General features: G+C 46.1%; 1 protein-coding gene across 1 annotated transcript in view; it reads right to left on the bottom strand.

The window, feature by feature from the left end:
* The window catches only part of NALCN (sodium leak channel, non-selective), a 303,444-nt gene that overhangs the window by 48,061 nt on the left and 241,086 nt on the right, over positions 1–14,297 (bottom strand). Inside the window, exons 19-22 of the mRNA XM_069601972.1 lie at positions 7,375–7,476; positions 6,900–6,969; positions 1,800–1,891; positions 1,572–1,694 (exon numbers count right to left, since the gene is read on the bottom strand). Coding sequence (XP_069458073.1) covers positions 1,572–1,694; positions 1,800–1,891; positions 6,900–6,969; positions 7,375–7,476 — 387 coding nt within the window. The remainder of the gene's footprint in view (positions 1–1,571; positions 1,695–1,799; positions 1,892–6,899; positions 6,970–7,374; positions 7,477–14,297) is intronic.

Consider the following 14,297-nt stretch of genomic DNA (forward strand, 5'->3'; position numbering starts at 1 on the left):
TGGCTCCTGAGGTCTCCTCCAGCTCTGCGCGGTTTAGCTTCCTGTTGCTATGGTTCACTCAGTCACGTCCGACTCGCGTGCCTCCATGGACTGCAGCCCGCCAGGCTTCTCTGTCCGTGGGATTCTTCAGGTGAGAACACTGGAGTGGATTGCCATGCCCTCCTCCAGGAGATCTTCCCAACCCAGGGATCGAACCCAGACCTCCTGCACTGCAGGTGATTCTTTACCACTGAGCCACCAGGGAAGCCGTTCATGAGTTTCCTAGGGCCGCTGGGGCAAAGCACTGCAGGCTGAGCGGCTTAGACAGCAGAAACTTCTCCCAGTTCTGGAGGCGGGCCCCTGGGTTGAAGGTATTGGACGGTCGCTTCTTTCAGAGGCTGTGAGGGAGGAATCTGCTCCAGCCTCTCTCCTTGGCCTGAAGACGGCCGTCCCCTCCCTGTGTCTTCACGTCGTCCCTCCCCTAGAGCAATCTGTGTCCCGATCGCCTCATCTTATAAGGATGCCAGTCTTATCAGCTTAGGGCCACCTGAATGACCTCATTTTAATCTAAATACCTCTGTAAAGTCCTTCTCTCCAAGCAAGGTCACATTCTGAAGGCTTCAACATTTGAGTTTCTTTGGACGAGGGTGACACAATTTAGTCCACTATGCTACTAATAATGGCGTCAGGGAAGGTCCCGCTACTGAACGGAAAGTTTTCATACTTTCTCGGACTTCGCTGGTGGTCCAGTGGTTAAGACTTTTTGCTTTCCAATGCAGGGGGTGCAGGTTCCATCCCTGGTCGAGAAGTCAAGATCCCATGTGCCTCATGCTCGAAACACCAGAGCATAAAACAGAAGTAACATTGTAACAAGTTCACGACTTTTAAAAGATCTGCATTAAAAAAATTTTTAACACTTTTTCCAGGATTCAAAATGTCCTCTGGATGTTTACGTAAAGTTATCCATGACAAGACTCTCACTTCCTCCATTGGCTGCTTGCTAAACTTGGCTTAGCTTGTCCCAAATGCACTGTCCTGTGGGCTGACCACTCTTGACAGCCTCCCACACAACTTCTTCCACAAAAGGAGGTCCGGGGACCCTGGCCAGTGGGTTTTCTCATAATAGTCGGTGATGGAAGTCCTAGTCAGCTTGATCTCTGTTTTGTCGTGCATAGAATCTCTGTTATTCTAGAATGAAGGTATTTTGACTGCAAAGAAACGACAAGTCTAAAGGAAGACATGGGCAGTGACCTTCGCTGTGTCATCCCATCTCCCCTTGTTTGAGTGCTTCCAAATAAAATATGGACTTAACCATTGGGATGCAAACATTTTGGGTGTCCCTGGAACAAGTAGCAGTGGCTGTGAAGTGCTTCGTAACCATGCATTTTGTATAAATGTTAACTACGTGCAACTGTTGTTTGTTTTCCACCCGGTCAGCCGCTCAGCCCGGAGGAGCAGCGTGATTAATTAGCCCACAGTTTGTTTGGTGACCCCATTAGGACGACATGATCCTTCTTCCTGAGATGACAACTCCCGCCCACACTGTTTGCCTGATTCGGGGCCAAGCCCCTGGCTGCCATGGAGTCACTTACGCGTTGAAGCGAGCCCGGACCACCACGCGGCAGAAGTTCCTGAACCTGTGCTCTCGCCCCACGATGAACAGGGGCTTGTCGAAGTAGGGGTGGTTCTCTCTCAGCTCCTCTTCCTGCACCTTCCTGTTCAGGGAAATGCACAGTTTGGGGGCGGGGGTGGGTGTCAGGCTAGGGTAGGTCTGCCCTCCCCGCATGGGAGCCACGAGGCACTATCCCATGCTGCTGTACCTTTTCATTTCTGCTTGCTCCTTTTTCTCCTGGATCATCTTTATCTCACTGTCTTCTCTTTGGGCATTTCTGTATCTCACCGTGTTGGAATGCTAGAAAGAAAATAAAATGGGGCACATCGACGTGGGACAGTTTTCTGAGGGTCGCTCCTAAAGATGATCGGTTTTTTTTAAAGAAATGGGAAGGAGTATCGCTCTGTTGATTTTAATGGGCTTCCCTGGTGGCTCAGATGGTAAAGAATCGGCCTGCAATGCAGGAGATCTGGGGTCAATCCCTGGGTCGGGAAGATCCCCTGGAGAAGGGAATGGCTACCCACTTTGTAGATTTTAATGGCCAGAGTCATCTTAGCAGGGGTATTTTTTTTTCCACAAAAGGGCATATTTTTCTAATAAGAACATTTATTGAGAACCTGTTATTTGCTGGGCACTGTTGCAGTTCTGTAGATATGGCCAAAGGTGGGGGGGGGATGACACAATCCCTGTTCTTATGGGGTTACTATTTTCAGGGTGGAGAGATTAATAATTAAAATAAGTAAGTGAAAGTGAAGTCACTCAGTCGTGTCCGACTCTTGGCGACCCCATGGACTGTAGCCTATCAGGCTCCTCCGTCCATGGGATTCTCCAGGCAAGAGTACTGGAGTGGGTTGCCATTTCCTTCTCCAGGAGATCTTCCCAACCCAGGGATCGAGCCTGGGTCTCCCGCATTGCAGGCAGATGCTTTACCAGCTGAGCCACCAGGGAAGACTAAAAGAAGTAAGAATATTAGAAAATGTTTAGTGCTAAAGAGAAAGACAAATATTGTATATTAACACATGTATACTGGATCTGGAAAAATGGTACAGATGAACCTATTTCCAGGGCAGGGATGGACAGGCAGACGTAGAGAAGGGATGGGTAGGCACGGGGGTGGGGGTGGGATGAACTGGGAGGTTGGAACTGACATATATACAGGACCACGTGTAAAACAGATAGTGGGAAGCTGCTGTATGGCACAGGGAGCTGAGCTCAGTGGTCTGTGGGGACCCAGACGGGTAGGATGGGGGGTGGGGGTGGGAAGGAGCTCCGAGAGGGGGATCCATGTGTCTGTATAGCTGGTTCACTTTGTTGCACAGCAGAAACTAACACAACATTGTAAAGTAACTATCAGTTCAGTTCAGTTCAGTCCTCAGTCGTGCCCAACTCTTTGCGACTCCATGAATCGCAGCACGCCAGGCCTCCCTGTCCATCACCAACTCCCGGAGTTCACTCAGACTCAGGTCCATCGAGTCAGTGATGCCATCCAGCCATCTCATCCTCTGTGGTCCCTTTCTCCTCCTGCTCCCAATCCCTCCCAGCATCAGAGTCTTTTCCAATGAGTCAACTCTTCGCATGAGGTGGCCAAAGAACTGGAGTTTCAGCTTTAGCATCATTCCCTCCAAAGAACACCCAGGGTTGATCTCCTTCAGGATGGACTGGTTGGATCTCCTTGCAGTCCAAGGGACTCTCAGGAGTCTTCTCCAACACCACAGTTCAAAAGCATCAATTCTTCGGCACTCAGCTTTCTTCACAGTCCAACCCTCACGTCCATACATGACCACTGGAAAAACCATAGCCTTGACTAGACAGACCTTTGTTGGCAAAGTAATGTCTCTGCTTTTCAATATGCTATCTAGGTTGGTCATAACTTTTCTTCCAAGGAGTAAGCGTCTTTTCATTTCATGGCTGCAGTCATCATCTACCCCTACTTAAAAAAATTAAAATAAAAAACAAAAGAAACAGAGGGGGATTAACAGCACGAGAAGGTCACAGCAGACCTTGGTAAGGAGCTGTTGTTATCTGAGCAAAAATGAGGAGGAGGCAGGGCACTGGACATCTTCCGAGATGTGCACTTTTGGGGAGAGGTGGGTCTGTGTGTTCACACATGGATCAGACAGGATGCAGTGTTGGTGGAGGAAACAGAACAGGAGGAGCTGAGGCCAGCAGGACAGCAGACGCTGGGTTATTAGGATCCCGACCCTGGTTTTTACTTCATAGAAGATGGAGAACCATTGTTCAACTAACTCGATTGACTATATAGAAAAGTATTCCTTGGACTTAACTTCTGTATCCCTTATCATTCGGAATAAGTGACAGATAAAACTGTCTTGTTTTAAATGGTTTCTATTCTGGAGGAAAAGACACTGGGAGAGATTTGTAGAACCCAGTGACCTTTTGCTATAAAGACGGGGCATAGATTTTTGTTATCTGTCTATGTAGAAAATACAATAAAAAATCTCTGAAGATGAAATAAGCCTCTGGAATGGAGACTATTCAAATAGGGACTTCTGCGTGTATTTTTTTAAACACACCTCTTCAAAGGCATGTTCTAATTTGATGCTTAAGTAGACCACTGATTTCCATTGCGTCTCACTGAAGGAAAGTGCTTTGAAGTACTGTTGCCTTTCAACTCTCTCCATGCAACAGGTCTGACCTCCAAATTAAAAGGCCATGTGTTGGATCTTATCATAATTCAACATGGAGAATATGGTGGATCACATCAGAGCTGGAGCTGAAAAACCATGGTGTCAACAGATGTTTGTGCCAATTAGAACCATGCACGTGGGCTAGTGGCAACATCATGGGTTCTGACCATCAGCTTCCTGCATCCTCAGTGTTGCCTGGAACACTTAACCAGGAGAGCGTATTCAACTAATACAGCAGGTGGACTATGCTGAAAACTCTAGAAACTCTTCAGAGGTAAGAGGTAAAGTGGTTAAAAAAAAAAGGCAAAACAAAAAAAATCCAAAGCCTTGCTAAGCTTCTCTCACTTTTTCAGATGCTCTCCTTGACTCTGGACATACAAGACTCTGCCTTCTTAGCCAAGCTATCCAGACTCAACACCTATGCCTTAATCAGGGTTTCACTAATGATCAGTATTTAATCAGTCCTTTCCAGCCCTCTCATGGCAATCTCGGCATGGTCCAGCTGCTGTTGACTCTAACCCACAGGTTAGACTTCCACCTCCTCGGGTCTCCTTGGGCTTCCACGTGGCTTGTTCCTTCACCTCCTCTGGGTCCCTGGGCTAATGCAGTGAAACCCACCTCTCTAATGTTCCTTGCCCCCAAATCTCCACCTTTGATTTCTTTACACTATTTTACTCTTCTTTGTAATACAGAGCAAATCTGTCTCAGCAGTGATGATGGAAACTAGATAAAAATCATTCCCAGAAAGGATTATACATTTGTTCACTCACTGTTTATCTCTTTTACTAGGATGTAAGCTTCTGCAGGGCAGGAATTCTTTCTTTTTTTTTTAAATTTGTTAATTGGAGGATGACTGCTTTATGGTGTGGTGTTGCTCTTTCCTATATAACAATGTGAATTGGCTGTAAGTATATGTATCCCATCCCTCTTGAATCTCCATCTCACCCACCCCATCCTACCCCTGTAGGTCATCACAGAGCAGCAAGCTGAACTCTCTCTGCTATAAAGCAACTTTCCACTAGCTGTCTCTTTTACACATCGTCCAAAGAGTCAAAGCTATGATTTTCCAGCAGTCATGCACAGATGTGAGAGTGGGACCATAAAGAAGGCTGAGTGCCAAAGAACTGATGCTTTTGAACCATGGTGTTGGAGAAGACTCCTGAGAGTCCTTTGGACTGCAAGGAGATCCAACCAGTCCATCCTAAAGGAAATCAGTCCTGACTATTCATTGGAAGGACTGATGCTGAAACTCCAGTACTTTGGCCACCTGATGTGAAGAGCCGACTCACTGAAAAAGACCTTGATGCTGGGAAAGATTGAAGGTGAAAAGAGAAGAGGGGGACAGAAGATGAGATGGTTAGATAGCATCACTGACTCAACGGACATGAATTTGAGCAAACCTCGGGAGATAGTGAAGGACAGAAGAGCTTGGCGTGCTGCAGTCCACGGGGTCATAAGGAGCTGGAGATGACTCAAAAACAATAGTGATTCAACAGCAATAGGTGTATAGATGTCAATGCGACTTTCTGAACTCGCCCCACCCTCGCCTTTCCCGCTGTGTGCCCTGGTCCATTCTCTACGTCTGCATCTCCATTCTTAGTGCAGAGATTCTGTCTTGTTTCCCTGCTACTTCTTCTCCCTAGAGCAGGAACTGACAAATCATAAATACTTGATAAATATTGATATTTATTGAGTCAGTTAATAAATAAATGAGTGACCTAGAAAAGCAAAGAAATTCCTGGGAAAGTCTTATGAAGTCTTTGACAGAAAAATTCACCTAGAAACAAAATTTTCTTTCCTAGTATGTTAACCCTGGAATGACAGACACTGGGTCTAGATTTTAAGATATTTGGAAATTAGCAAAATATTTAATGATGTGACTCATTCCCATAAAATGTTTTAAATATCTTTAATTTCAGTCAAATGCAAACGATATTTCACGTTTGCATTATACTATCTAAACAAAAGGACTTCTCTGGTGGCTCAGCAGCAGATAATTCACCTGCCAATGCAGGAGACACAGGTTTGAAGCCTGGGTCAGGAAGATCCCTTGGAGAAGGAAACAGCAGCCCACTCCAGTCTTCTTGTTTGGGAAATCACATGGACAGAGGAGCCTGGTGGGCAACAGTCCATGGGGTCGCAAAGAGTCAGACACAACTCAGGGACTAGACAACAAAACAGTCTAACAAAGATATATGTATTGTAGGACGTCTGGACTTTTCTACAGTTCAGTCAGCCAGTTCAGTCGCTCAGCTGTGTCAGACTCTTTGTGACCCCATGAACTGCAGCACGCCAGGCTTCCCTGTCCATCACCAACTCCTGGAGTTGCTAAAACTCATGTCCATTGTGTCGGTGATACCATCCAACCCTCTCATCCTCTGTCATCCCCTTCTCCTCCTGCCTTCAATCTTTCCCAGCATCAGAGTCTGTACCAATGAGTCAGTTCTTTGCATCAGGTAGCCAAAATATTGTACAGTTAGTGGTCACTTTTCTGTACCTGGCCATTTAATTTGCTGGCTGAATTTCCTGATTCCTTCTAGTATGAAGTCTTGAGGCGATATGACAATGTGACAGAAGGAACCAAGTGCTGGAATTGTCTAAGCAACCATTAAAGATATTTTCACAATCAAGCTTTCCAAATCCAAAGTGTTAGAACTTACATCTTGAGTCAGAGTTTCAAGAGATTTCCCCCTACTGATCCTTTGGCTGTTTGATCCGTGTCTTAATGACCTAAAACAAGCACAACCAACTGATCAATACATCTTGAGACCAAATGTGGATTCTTACGCAATGATTATATAAAAAAAAAAAAAGCCCTGATAGCATCATGCATGTTTATTTCTTTTTAGAGCAAAAGCTTTAGGTCTAACCACCTGCCTTTGATCTCATCGAACAAAATTCAGAATTTTTCCTTCTGATCTTAAAAGTGAGAGTGTGGTCATCAACAAGGAAGAGGTGTTTGAACTATTTTTTGATTGTTTGAATCTGACTGTGAGTTTCATGACTATTGTCGTCAACAAACAGAACTCAGTTCTTCATCCGTGCCTGCCTCCTGACCAGGGCTGGGCACAGGAGATGCTTCCCCTAGAACTCTGGTCCTTGCTTTCTCTGCAGCCTCGTCTCCCTGTTATTTACCTGCGCTCTTGGCGGATGTGGTGTTGCACACTAAGAATTGACCTTTCCTTTGCCGGCTGCCCCTCAAATGATCCGCTCAGCATGCGCTGTCGAGTGCAAGCTCTAGAGAAAAAAAAGGAGCCCCAGATAAATGCCTCATTCATACACTTGGGATGAATAATGCATAACTGCTCATTACCCTTCTTATTTTTAAGGAAACACCAATGATAAGACAAAATACGGCACAGGACACATCGTCAAAAAGGTAAATGAGCTTTAGGTTCTGTGTCAAGAGCACTTTCAGAAGAGAATGGTCATAAGCACAAGAAAGTGCTGAAAAACAAATAGACCCCTCCGCCCCCCCGCAAATAGGAGAGCCTCTAGTGAGATTCTGTAAGCTGTAGGGCCAGCCTTCCCCTGGGTACCCTGGATGTTGGTTTTCAATTTAGACAGGGAGGTTTCTAATGAAAGCCCCTAGGGAAAGACTTGTCCAACCCAGGTTCCTGGGCTGATGGAATATATGTTTCGAGGAGATTTTGCAGAATGCTAGGAAAAGAAGAAAGTGAAAAGTTAGAGGCAAAAAAGTAATGGAAAGGACAAGTAATTAAAACTGGAATAAATACCTAGAGAAACGTCAGCTTTAAAGCCTGTGGCTTATAGGTGACCACTTTCTTTGCAGTCACAAAACTCTGAAGGCTTTTAAAAACATGTTCTCTTTAAACCATAACCAGGCCTGTGTTAATTTCAGATTTGCTAATGAGTGAAGACAATTGGGGGATAACACTTGTGAGGTAATGATTCTGAGAGAAAACATTGCTTCTCCAGGAAGCTCTGTCCAACTGGAAAAGACAGGAAGTCCCTTGATATAGTAGTAGAGTGGAAAAAAAATAATTCCAGGGTTAAGAGACCTGGTTCCAAGGTGACACTGTCACCAATGAGTTGAGTGACCTTTGGGCTTAATTTCATCAGCCCAGAAGTGAGGAAAAGACCTTGATGTTGAAGAAAACTCATAGACTTAAAATGCAGCGGTTTTGTAACAGGCAAATCTTATGACACCACAGGTATTCAAACCAGAACCCACAGACTTCTGGCACTGCTTTCCAGAACACGGTCGGATTTATGGTTCCCAAAGTGAATTTCCAGAGAGGCTTTGAATCACATCATTACTGTCCGTCTTGGAGTTAAGATCTTTGAGAAAAAGACCTATGTCTATTCAGCATACTTAAAACAGCATTTTTCATGATACCATGTGTATTTTCAAGTACTTAAAAACCACTTTTGATGCCAGTGAAGATAATTGTGATGAATGCCTATGAGAAGCAATACACATGTAATGAATGTAAATGCATTACAGGAAATAAGGCCCCCAAATCACTCTTCTTAGCTTAATCAATTACATAGACCACTTTGAGATGGAATTAAAATTTTATTGAACACCAAAGAAATATAGAGACGACGCTTATTTCTGGGTTTCCCAGGTGGTACTGGTGGTAAAGAACCCACCTGCCAGTGCAGGAGACATAAGGGACCTGGGTTCGATCCCTGGGTTGGGAAGATCCCCTGGAGGAGGGCATGGCAACCCACTCCAGTATTCTTTCCTGGAGAATCCCACGGAGAGAGGAGCCTGGCAGGCTCCATGGTGTTGCAAAGAGTCAGACACGACTAAAACAACTCAGCACACACATGTGGTTATTTCCAGGACTCGAATGAGGTCAAGAGGAAGATGCATTTGTAAGTTCAGCTGACTTGACAAAGGTATAGGATGATTTCATATTATGTATATTAAGAATTATTTTTTTGGATAAAGGCCTGAAAATCATGACGGCATTCTGAAAAATATCTACCTGGAGAACGGTGTGATTCCGGCATATACAGGACCCTGTCATTTGTGTAAACCATCAAGCCTTAACCTTCAACCACTTTCTTAGTTAACTTTTATTTTTCATCCCAAGGCTCTCCTCTAAAGTGGCTGAGACCTATAGGTCTTAGATATACAACACATACAACTTGATTATAAAATGCCCTTCTGCGTTGGCTGTCCTTGGTGTTTGAAATATGTAGAATGTAACTGGCTTTAAGACGCCTGTGATTAAAAAAAAGAAAACTGCTAGGCCCCGTAGCCCAGCATGAAGATGCCTGGGCATCCTTGCTGGAGAAGAGTCAGGACCACAGCAGAGACCCCCTCCTCTGATTGAACAGGATGGGCAGGTCTCCATGGAGACAATCCCTCCCCCCAGGACATCTCCTCCTCCATCCCCTCCAACAGCATGGCTGAAGCAGTGGGGAGAAAGCAACTCCCCTTTTCCTCTCTGAATGACAAGCTCTCTCTTTCCTGCTGGATCTAGAGAATTCAGACAAGAATACTCAAAAGGCTGGTGTTTCAGTCGTGCATGTGACATGCAGCTTTGCAGTCCATAGGTGAATCTTTCATTTCTCTGTGATTTGCTCATCCAGGCTAGGGTCACGGGGCTGGTTTTTAGCTCTATCCTGCAATCAGAAAACCCGCGCTTAATCAGACTATGAGGGCCACTTAAATGTAACATATGAAACCATTTGCTTTAATATCCTTTTCCTACCACTTCCTTCTATGTTATAAACACTGTTAGCCGGAAGGATTTCAAACTAGATACTGATGGAAAAAAAAAGAAGAAGAAGAGAATGCTCTGTAACTCTGGATCAGTTAAAACAGGTAACAAGGGACTTCAGAGCATCAGCCTCTGTGGTTTCCGGTTGCTGGGCGAGAGGCCTCTGCTAGTTGTCTTGCTCTCTGAGCACAGGCTGTTGACGTTCCTCCTCCTTCCCCGGGGCTACAAGGTGCCCACAAGATCCAAGGAGAGTGAAATCAGGCAGATGGGCCCTTGTGTCTTGGCGATAATGGTCCCCTTTGGCATTTCAGGCCACCATCTGCCAGCCTCACACCCCAGCATCCCGCCCCACCTCTAGTACCAAAACGAAGCTCAACAGCCTTCACCTCCATCCAGCAGTCAGTCCTCTTGTGGAGTCTTTTCTTAGACCAAATGTTCTGAAATCTTGTTCTTTCCCTTGAGGAGGTCCAGCATCTTTTGAACTAGGAAACTCTAGAGAGAAACCTACCGTTTCTTTACCGAACACTGAGGGCCATATTCGTAGCAAATTCAGTTCAGTTCTGTTGCTCAGTCGTGTCCGACTGTTTGTGACCCCACGGATTGCAGCACGCCAGGCTTCCCTGTCCATCACCAACTCCCGGAGCCTGCTCAAACTCATGTTTAATGAGTCAGTGACGCCATCCAACCATCTCATCCTCTGTCGCCCCCTTCTCCTCCTGCCTTCATTCTTTCCCGGCATCAGGGTCTTTTCCAATGAGTCAGTTTTTTGCATCAGGTGGCCAAAGTAAATTGGGTGAAGGCAAAATTTTTTGGACTTCCCAGGTGGTGCAGCGGTAAAGAATCTGCCTGACAGTGCAAGAGATGCAGGAGACGCGGGTTCGATCCCTGGATCAGGAAGATCCCCTGGAGAAGGAACTGGCAACCCAGTCCATTATTCTTGCCTGGAAAATCCCATGGGCAGACAGAGCATGCTTGTCTCAGCCCCAGTGGTCACTGTCTGCCTATGGGGCCCATGAGGGCAGTTACAGTCACAACTACTGAGCCTTCACTCTAGAGCCTGCGAGCTGCAACTACCCAAGTCCATGCCCTGGAGCCTGTGCTTCGAAACAAGAGAAGCCACTCCAGTGAGGAGCCTGCAAACCACAGTGAAGAGCAGCCCTGCTTGCTGCAACGAGAAAGCCTGTGCAGCAAGAAGACCCAGCTCAGTCAGAAATAAGTAAATAAAAAGTATATAAAAGAAGAAAATATATGGGAAAAACCTTATATACTGAGTTGGCCAAAAGCTTCATTTGAATTTTTCCACAAAACGGAATGAACTTTTTGGACAACCCAATACAAAGCGACTAGATGCCCAAACCAGGTTCTTTGTGCATGATGCAAGAAACTGAGAGAGAAGGCTATGGATTTGGGGGGAGAGAGGGGCTTCTGGGAACAAGGGCGTGGGGAAGGATGCCCTGACAACACCTGGGCTTTGAAGCAGGTGCAGCAAAGATGCAGCATTAGGATGTTTCTGCATAAATACAACAGCTTCACGCATAAGCCAATGTCACCATCTTTGATACACGTAAAATATTTTGTTATTCAAGAAAACAATAAGCTTGGTAGAAAAGTCACTGCCATCTGGCACAGTCAGCTGCTACTAAGAGGTTACAGAGTTTCTAATGCAATGGGCCAAGGTTCATCCAAAAGTATAGTAAAAGCTTGCTTTACTATCTTTAAAAAGAAATACAATTTTATTATGTGTAAGCATGGACTGTCATCCAAACTATGAACTACCAAATTGAGTTTCGACATGAATGTCATATAATTACAAACTCTGATATAAATGGGTTCTGATAAGTAACATCAAGTGAGAAATAAATATTTCACTGGGGTAAAAGTATGAAAGGATGATGTTCCATGTTCCTGTAGCCACGTTATTAACCAAGCTTGTTTAATGCTTATGGCATTTGGTCAGTTAATGCTTACAGGATTAGTTACTTTCCTTACTACACTGTGCATTTTTCACAGCCCATTTTATCACTCAAACTCATATTCCTAGAAGCAAAGTTCCTGGCACGTGAAGGGACTGATGGAAGACAGGGCGAGGTGGGGGTGTACAGAGAGTAGAGATGAGTGTGTGTGTGTGTCTGTGTGTGTGTCTGTGTGTGTGTGTGCACACGTGTGTGTAGTGGGGGAGGCAGGACCTAGAACTTGCTAGTCTCAGGTTCAGAGTAGCAAATCCACCCAGCAGTACAGAGGGGCTTCAAAGTTCTGCCTTTGCCTGGAGACTTAACGGAGAAGATGATTTGCAAAAACACACGGTTTAGAATCAAACACTTCTGACCTCAGCTTTTACGAGCTACGGGACCTCAGGCAAGGGATGTGTCTTGTTTGAGTCTCCATGCCATATGTGTAAAATGTGGAGACGAGAATACTGACTTTATAGGGAGCGGGAAGGACCAAGCAGGGTTATGAATATGCAAGTGCTTTGGGAACCCTGATGCTGGATTTAAATGTCAATTTCCGTTACCGACTCTTCTGTCTTGTCCTATGTCGCGGTTGATGTGAAAACATTTGATAGAGGGCGGAGGCAGAGGACAGTAAGTCTGATGGACATCTGCGTTGGACGGTAAGTCTTTTCTCTTCTGACTGTGAATGGTGATGTACTCTCTGGACCAGAGTTGCAGCCTCTTAACCGGTCTCCACAAACGTATTATTATCCCAGGCAAAGTGATGTCTGAGGTGACCATCCGTGGTGTGACGGTGGTCCCCACCTCCTGGCGATGCGGGCAGGACCCTGTGGCCTTCCCCGCTGCCCACCCTCCACCTGTCTGTGGGCTGCCGAAAAGCTTTAGCCAAGGAAGAAGCTTAATCAGAGAAGTGAGAACGCGCAGAAACAAAGGGGAACCGTCCAAGGAGACCAAGTAGGAATAATTTGGTCATTAAGCACAGTCAAGGACCTTTAGTTCCTTCTCAGGGGGATAATATCCTGAGCCATATCCTGTGAGTTGTCTTAGATACTGAAACCCCCGCCAGGCGGAGAAGTAAGCGACAGCGTGACCAGACGGTAGCTGTGATGTGACTGCCTGTGTTCTCCGTTGCTAAATCGTGTCCAAAAGCTGCCCCAATTCTGAGAACCGGCCTCAAGAAATGCAAACAAACCGACCCTGGAACTGAAGATTAACGACTGAAACCAATCAATACGACGCTGCTCAGACCACCGATGACCGACTTCAAGATGCCCGTCAGAGCTGACTGCTGCTGCTGTGTGGAGCCCCCTCCTTCTCTCTATAGAAGCTCGTGCCCCCTGATGTTGGGGTTGGGAAGGAATCAGCCTTTGGACAGAATCCACACCCACCCCCTACCCAGCTGCTGGCATCCAAAATAAAACAAACTCTCCTTTCCACCAACCTGCCCTCTATATTACCCTCGCAGGTGGCTCAGTGATAGAGAACCCATCTGCCAATTCAGAGGCTCAGGAGACGCAGGTTTGATCCCTGGGCTGGGAAGACTCCCTGGAGAAGAAGATGGCAATCCACTCCAGTATTCTTCCTGGGAAAGTCCAAAGTCAGACACGACTGAGCACGCACGCATGCACGCCCTCTGTATTGGCTTTTGAGTGGCGAGCAACCAGACTGCACTGTTGGTTACACTGGTTTCCCTGCCTTTGTGTAGCCCCTTGAGTGCAGGCAGGACTTAAGAGACTTGCTTTTAACGAACAGAAGGCAGAAAGGATGGAAGAGGTCACCAGACACTGTGGTTCCCCCTTCTGCAGTCTCTCACTTGCTCGAGGAAGAAGGCAGCATGCTGAGAGCTGCTCTAAGGAGAGACCCCCTTCCTAAGAGATGAGGGGGCTCCCACCAAGAGCTCAGGAGGCACACAGCCTTCTTAACAACCGTGCAAGCGAGCTAGGAAGGGGATGCTCCCATTCCCCTGAAAATGCCTGCAGCTTTGCGAGAGACCCAGAGCCAGAGACCCCAAGAAGCCATGCCTACCTTTTTTATTTTTATTTATTTTTCACTGACGGGTGATTGCTTTACAATACTGTATTGGTTTCAGAGGAAGGAGAGACACGTATACCTGTGGCTGAGTCAGGCTGATACATGGCAGAAAGCAACACATGCCCAGCTTCTTGACCAAAGTGGTGAGTTCATCCACGTGCTGGTTAAATCACTAATTGTGGCGTAGTTTGCAACACAACAATAGGTAATGAATACCATTATCATCACTGCCTTAAAATCCTCCACATCCTATTGCTCCTCAGAGAAAGATGAAGACCCAAAGCTCAGCTTGACTTGCCAAGTCCTGTATGTCTGCCTCTGAGAGCCCCTCCAGGTCCCATCTTCCACCAGCAGGGACCTCGCTTTCCACTTCGTT

The sequence above is a fragment of the Ovis canadensis genome, chromosome 10, assembly GCF_042477335.2.
Source record: "Ovis canadensis isolate MfBH-ARS-UI-01 breed Bighorn chromosome 10, ARS-UI_OviCan_v2, whole genome shotgun sequence".
Classification (NCBI taxonomy): Eukaryota; Metazoa; Chordata; class Mammalia; order Artiodactyla; family Bovidae; genus Ovis; species Ovis canadensis.